This window comes from Vanacampus margaritifer, chromosome 1 (genome assembly GCF_051991255.1).
Source record: "Vanacampus margaritifer isolate UIUO_Vmar chromosome 1, RoL_Vmar_1.0, whole genome shotgun sequence".
Taxonomy (NCBI): domain Eukaryota; kingdom Metazoa; phylum Chordata; class Actinopteri; order Syngnathiformes; family Syngnathidae; genus Vanacampus; species Vanacampus margaritifer.
In genome coordinates, this window is record NC_135432.1 from 21,652,580 (window position 1) to 21,660,449 (window position 7,870).

The 7,870-nt window shown below is 40.5% G+C and overlaps 1 protein-coding gene across 1 annotated transcript in view; it reads left to right on the forward strand.

Moving 5' to 3' along the window:
- The window catches only part of nlgn4xa (neuroligin 4 X-linked a), an 82,675-nt gene extending 79,409 nt beyond the window's left edge, over positions 1-3,266 (forward strand). Inside the window, exon 6 of the mRNA XM_077543613.1 lies at positions 1,451-3,266. Coding sequence (XP_077399739.1) covers positions 1,451-2,339 — 889 coding nt within the window. The 3' untranslated portion in view covers positions 2,340-3,266. The remainder of the gene's footprint in view (positions 1-1,450) is intronic.
- The last annotated feature ends 4,604 nt before the right edge of the window (positions 3,267-7,870 follow it).

The following is a 7,870-nucleotide window of genomic DNA, read 5'->3' on the forward strand; positions in this document are numbered from 1 at the left end:
ACAGATGATTTTGTAAGAGATGAATTGACATTGACATTAATTGGAATTTGATCCACCAGCATCACACAACAACATTCCATAAAATAACGACTATATGTCTGACTGACACTGACTTACTGCTTTAAAAGACAAGGTTGAGTCCAAATTTCTGATGAAAAATATAATACAACATCCAATAAAAATGTCTGTTAATGAAAGTCCTGCCACTGTCATTACAGACTTGATTGAAAGCTTAATGAGACCCTATGTAAGAAAAATTCACAGTTCTGTACACGGGGAAGAAAAGGCCTTTAGGGGTGTGTTAATGTTCTCTAATTCATCTGCCGAGAAGTGGCATATTGTCGGAACATATGTTAGGGCTACGATGACAGGCACGGTGTAGAATCCCACCACATGCTAGCAGCCATGTGTGTATGGTCCCTAATGCAGTCACCATTTGGAGAGCAGACATTGTAATATGGAACACTGCACTCTAATCTAAATCAACAATATGTGGTAGTTGGATCCAACAATAAAAACAAGCATTTGGGTGATTGCCTGGCTTGTAGTTGCTGGCTTGCAAACTCAGATTATTTACGCTATAATATTGGTGGCGCATTCTGGAAAGTTGATTACAATGGAAGTGCTCGCGCTATACTCGAGTGCTACAATTTAACTGATCCAACTGCATGTTCAGGTTGGTGCTGTTCCACTTAACCTCCATAGATGACGGTCATTGTGTCGCTGGAGTCAGAATGAAGATGCTAGTGCTGTGCTAGGCCCCCTTTACGGCCAAGCGAATTTCAAACATCAAATATATTCATTCGGTTAAAGGCTCTCTTTTTGTTCGCACCACAAAACATTGCTCGATGAATGTCAGCTGATTCACACAATATATGTTGAGCTGCACAACTCATTTCTGTGCTAATGCTACTGCTCTGTTCCTTAGAACGAGCGCTAGACAGTCCAGAAACTAATAAGATTCTCTGGTGGCCTCGGAAACATAGCAAATACAGGAGCAAAAACAACATTTCCTCACTGACTGCAACCCACAATATAGAAATTGTGCTTCTTCTTTTTTCTTTTTTTTCTGGAGAGCTCAGTATTGTTCATTCGGTAATTTTACTGATTTGACATGTCATCATCATTGCTCTCTCTTTTTTTTAATTATTCTTATTATTTTTTATTTTTTTATTTCGTATGTGGGTGAGTATGTGTATGTGCCTGTGCGTGTGTGCGTGCGTGTGAGTGTGTATTCATTAGTTCACCTAAATCCTATTAAAAAATCCCGTACCGTTCACCTAAACCAAACACTTCAGAACTCAGCCAAAGCCGTGAGGCCGTCAGGAGACCCGAGGAAGGACCAAAGAAAATAAATTGTGCTTCTTTATGATTATGGGATGCAAGCGTTATAGCCCTTGAGCCGAGTACCATTATTTATGATTTTGTCTCTTCTGTTTCGTTTTTTCAGAGACCCAAACCAACCCGTCCCACAGGATACAAAGTTCATTCACACAAAGCCCAACAGGTTCGAGGAAGTAGCCTGGACAAAATATAACCCCAAAGACCAGCTCTACCTTCATATCGGTCTCAAACCTCGAGTCCGAGACCACTACCGCGCCACCAAGGTGGCCTTCTGGCTGGAGCTGGTGCCGCATCTTCACAACATTAATGAATTCTTCCAGTACGTGTCGACCACAACCAAAATACCGCCGCAAGACACCACGCCGTACCCTTACACCAAACGTTTCCCCGGCAAAAACAATTGGCCCTCTACCACTCGCTATCCAGGGCTACCGTCCGGCAACACCAAGCACACCACGGACCAGCGCAAAAGCGACGACTTCATCGACGAGTCCACCGTGCTGATCGAGACCAAACGGGACTACTCCACCGAGCTGAGCGTCACCATCGCCGTCGGCGCCTCCCTCCTCTTCCTCAACATCCTGGCCTTCGCGGCGCTCTACTACAAAAAAGACAAGCGCCGCGCCGATTCCACCCGCCACGTCCCCACCCCGCAGCGCAACTCCACTCCGGTCAACGCGCCGTCCGCCGCCAACGACGTGGCCCACCTGCAGAGCGAGGAGCTGATGACGCTGCAGATGAAGCAGCAGCAACTGGAGCACGATCACCAGCGCGAGGTCATGCAAGTCCACGACACGCTGCGCCTGGCCTGCCCGCCCGACTACACCCTCACGTTGCGCCGCTCGCCCGACGACATACCGCTGATGGCACCCAGCACCATCACCATGATCCCCAACTCACTGGCTGGCATGCAGCCTCTGCACAACTTCAATACTTTTACGGGCAGCCAGAACAGTTCCAACCTGCCGCATGGCCACTCCACCACACGAGTATAGCTCTGTCGGGATCACAGCGGACCGGATTCCCCTTGAGAGCTGGAACTGATTTGACAAATAAGGCAAATGGAAGCGAGGGACGATGTGAAGCACAGACTCCAAAATTTCAGATAGAAGTTATTTTGCTACGCTGCCTTCTTGACAAAGCATATATAGGAAAAATTGATGTCTTTTTAACAAAGAAAATATGAATTGTGAATGTCACTATAGTAATACATTTTTGGAGCTAAGCTTCATGGAGCTTCATCGACTGAAAGACAAAGACAGTGAATGGCTGCGTTGCTGTCTATCTTATAATGAAAAAAAAGAAGCTAACTAAAGCACTGCAACAACAGACATACAAAGAGAGCCTCGGGATTCTCATTTTATTGGTTATAAATGTTTCAGACAGAAAAGTATTGACATCAAAAGAAAACTACATGACATTTAAAAAAAAAAAAGAGAGAGGAAAATACACTAAGAAGTGTCCTATTGGTATTTTTAGTTTGGCTGTTTTGAGCTTTCTGTTGAAGTGTAAATACTGTATATGTAAACACATTATTGTTTCCCCTTAATTCAATATTTTCTTCTACACAGCCAAAAAATAAATAAAAATTCAGCCTTCGAGAGTTGTGCATTTTGGGCCTCCAGGCTATGGTTGTAAATATTGTTTTATTGTTTTGTGGGATTTCTTTCTGCCGACGCAGGATGCCTGCAAATAACTTTCATCTCAGTTCCAGACTTCTAAGAATGAGGACTACCGGTAATCTGATCTGCTGTTCGGTGTTTTTTTTGTTTTTTTGTTTTTTTAAATTGTATTTATATTATTTATTTCTGTCTGAATCGACAATGTGGCAAGAAACATAAGATTACTTCTTTCTTTTTTTCCCCTTTTTTTTTGCAGTACCAATATTAGTTGTAAAGGAATAAATGTTGCAATATATGTTACATAGTTCAAATTTGACTCATATGCTAGCAATATGTAAAGTATTGTGTGAGGCTTGTGATATATTTTGGGTTACAAAGCAAGTGAATGAATGTAAATAGTATTCTATTTATTATTATGAAATGAAAACAGAAGAACTCATTACGATTCATTTTGTTTTGCATCTATTATGCTTCAACTGGGAAGACAGGACGTCTGCTAAATCTATTTAAGAAAAAAAAACATGTGAAGGTAAAGACATTTAAAAATTGTTACTTTCTTATACGGTATTTGTTTGCTATTTTGCCTTAAGTGATGATAGAGATACTATTTCTGGCTGGACACATGTATAAAGTTTTTCTGCAATGGTTTTTAATAAAATATCAAAGTATTTTCTATAAGGAGAGCTGGAGGAAAGAAATCAAAGGCTCAAATTAATTTTGTTAACTTCATACTTTCAGGGAGTCACCTTTTTACCACAAATTAATACAGATGGTAGGTCTAACAGCACCACTACTTTTGCAGCCCGCTTAAAAAAAAGCCCCCTGTTTTGGTGGGATGCCTGTTAAGTGTCCACACAAGTACGCTTTGCATTACCAAGAGAGTCTTGATTGTATTTTCATGTGTGGAGATCACCAAGCTGGCGAATTACACTCTCCAACTAGAAAAATTCCCGCGGAAATTTTGAATGGGACTGCTGACTCTTGTAAATGAGCTGAACAGTTTAAAATTTAAACGACTGGAATCGGTCAAGAAATGTGGAAGTTCGCCATAATCAACATCAAATAAAAGTATCTCACTATCCCTGAAAATGTATTTTAAAAAATGTAAATGAGCTGAACAGTTTAAAATTTAAACGACTGGAATCGGTCAAGAAATGTGGAAGTTAACCATAATCAACATAAACTAAAAGTATCTTACTGTCCCTTTAAGAAAAATGCACTTTCACGCACACACATTTGACTTGGAGACGTCACGCACCCACATTCCATTGATATTGTATGTGAGAAGCACACCTCGAACAAAAGCCTCTCACGACTTAACGGTTCAAGATACAGATTCAAGAAATGGCTTGTTAGAACGGCAAGGGTTTGGGGAACACGAGCACGTTCTCATTTTTTTAATCGGATGAAGTGTGCAGACATGTGTACGTGATACATGCAGCAAACACACCGACATTAGTGAGTGTGACAGACTTGTTGATGAGTTCCACAGAACGTGCTGATGAACAGAAGCGAACGCTGGTGATGCTGTTGGCTAATGTTAATGCATGCAATGACAGCTCGTATATATATCACTGGCGTTGGGCCAAAAACTCATGAATCACAATTTGATAAATTTCACATTGAAAAAAAATATATCTAAGCCATTGATTAGTGTTATTTTTACAAATAATTGACCGATCAAAAGTGTTTAAAACAGCCTTCTCTCTTTGATGATGCAATGATAATGGTTGAACAAATGGGAGTCACCTGAAAAGTGACTATGGAAGTACAAGGTTTCAGCCAGATGCCAGCGAATACTGTACACACACACACACACACACACACATTGGTTCCAGCTCTCCAAAATAAAAATAAAATAAAAAAACTCAACTCGCTTTATTTAAAGAGCACTTTAAAAACAACCATATCTGCATACAAAGTGCTGCTCATAAACTAAACACCAGGCATATAAAACCAAGTAAAGTTATAACAATACATTAAAAAAGAGCATATTTTATCAAAACATAAAAGAGAAAGAGAAATTGGGTTTACAAAATATAGTGTCTGTGTGTATGTGTGCCTATAAGAGTTGTCTTGTACTCCATGTCTTAACCCCCCCCCCTTTTTTTTAAACTTCACTCGAGCGACAGTGTCTCTAAAACTTGATTGTACCTCAGATTTTGGCTCGCAAGACAAAGCAAAAAAAAGAAGAAGAAAAAAGCAACAGCTCACAAACCAAAAACCCGTAAGATGGGGTACTTGTAAGTCAAGGCACCTTTGCATTTAGTTGCAAACTACCATGTTGGCTAATACTTGCTCTAGTGACTGAGGCATGACAATATACCTGAATCTCTCCTCGAAAGTGTCCACACAATTTGCTGCTAGAATTTGTCTATGTACGACGCCCGTTTCAAAATGTATGAAATTGAAATTTTTTATTTTGAGTTGTACAAAACAAATAACTGAACTCATCTCAGCTCACAATGTGCTATTCTCTTCTCAAACAGTACACAACCCCTGGAGAAGAAAATTGCAATGTGACAACTTACCCATGATACAACAAGCCCCGGTCTCCCCTACTTATTTATTGTCCACGGTCAAAGAAAAACCTGCTTAATGGAAGTGTTCGGCTGGAGTATGGGAGCTGCAGCAGCACTTTTTTTGTGTGTGTGTGTGCGCGTGCGTGTGTGTGTGTGTGTGTGCGTGTGCGTGTGTGTGTGTGTGCGTGTGTGTGTGTGTGTGTGTGTGCGTGTGTTCATTAAGCTGAAAATGGTGCTCAATCACTCAACAACGGTCCCAGACCTGTCGTTCAAGCACCCCTCCCTTCTTCGCTTCCTTTAACTCCCAAAACAGGCATCATAAAACCTTTATTAACTGAACAAGTCATTTTAAAGTAACATTCAATATATAGATTTAAAAGAAAACACCCAGCCTTGAGCTGAATTGCATGAAGAAGGTGTAATATGAAGAGGGTTTTCACTATGACTTAGGAACAATGATGAAGGAACGGAATTATAGCTACTACTTTTTCGTGAATGAAAATAACCCCATGTGTTTTTATTTAAAGCACTAGCTGCTAAAATACTGTCGTTTTTTTTTCTTTGTCTTGCGAATTTTGACATTAGTGTTATTTTGTGTGTGTAGCCAATCAAAAGCAGATTGTCTCTCCGATGAGTGGACAGATGTGAGACTTTAATTTGGCCTGATGCTCTTTTCCCCATAATACTCACAAAAGAGAACAAATACACATCATGTTGCGACACAATCTGCAGATCCTCTACAGTCCACGTATGCGGACATGATGGCCGTTATAGCTTGTAGGACTTGTGGGTCACTGCCAGATATTATTTCATCTTGCTGCTGCTGCTGCTGCTGCTGCTGCTGCATTGCCAAATGAAAAAAATGATGCAAGTTGATGAATGTTGGCTGGCTAGCAGCAGGGCAGCGAGCAGCATTTTCATTTGCCGGACGCGGGAGGCAACAAATTGGGTTTCCCTCTCCAAATGTAAAGGCCTCTGCCTCATACCTTGAAATCTAATCATGATCTTCTTTCTTTCAGACAGTAGTGCTCGTATTATTTAGTCTTAATTGCCTTCACAATAGACCCACAGTTGGGTTTTAATCTTTGCTTCCACCAAAACTCGCACCTCAGAATCAATGGTATGGTGTCGGTCTGTTAAATTAAATATTAGTGGAAAGTAAAGTAAAAGTGATGAATAGTAAATCTGGTTTATACAAATTTTTATTTGGATAGCAATGGATTACCTGAATAGAAAAACACAATGTTGTTGTTTTCTGCATGAAAAGAGATCACTTTATTTCATACATAGCTACATCAAATAACAAGTTCAATTCTTACATATTGTGCTACAAAAATGAAATCCAAATGAACTAGATTCATTATTTGAACTGGCTTGACTCCCAGTCAGCATTTTGTTGTTGACTTGGTCGTTGTTGTTGTAATTATCATCAAACATGAATTATTTTTTTTTGTGTGCCCAGCATCAGAACCTGCTTACCCGTAATTATGGCAATTGGTTCTTGTTAGCGCTGTATCCTCTGGCAGTTTGTTGCACGAGGACCCCAAGGGAGACGGTTGACCCTGTGTGCTGTGACCCTAGTTTCCTCCTCCCATCAACGGGACTTGAGTAGTCATTGACGTGTCCATACTTGTAGCGGTAAGAACACACTCTGCTGCCCTTTGATATTTTGCTTTGTTAAGAAACCCCATGAGTCTTTGTCCCACACATTCCGGGAAATACTGTTTTCTGAGTAGGCATGAATTCATCTATCAGCACCACAGGAGAAGAAAGCAAAGTGACTTTTTGTTCATTGAGACAAAGTATGGTTCTGCCTGGGATACACTTACTCAAACAGAATTAATTCCTGCAGTGAGGGTAAATGAGAGATTTCTGCTGCTGTGCAGCATTTGTTGTTGTGTGCAATTTTTATTCCAAGAGAAACAGAAATATTTGTCTTACAACCTTCCCAGTGATTAAGGAGAAGAAAGGAGTGGCTTTGTAACAGCTAACACAATAACACCTCGATGAAAAAAAAAAATAGCGTGCCAGGGAGGCAAGAAAAAACACACAATCAACTCTGACCTGACCAAGAGCGAAACAACAAGCTGGAAACAACAAAGATGGAGGCTAATGAGAAAACCATGCCCAGCTGGACACAACGCAAGTTGAAGTAAGTACCTGATTGATGCAGACATGACAATATAACTGAGCTTTCTTTATGTTTCACAGTTTTCTTTTCATTGTGTGCTTCATTTGTGTCTAGGAACATCTTCCAAAAAGCTCCACTTTTGTTTCATATTTGACCGAGTAAACATTTCTGTCATGTTCTAAGGCTGCGTTGCTGCATTTTTGCATCCGTGTGGGGTGCTATGAAATCCCAAGAAGGTCATTGCATCCTGA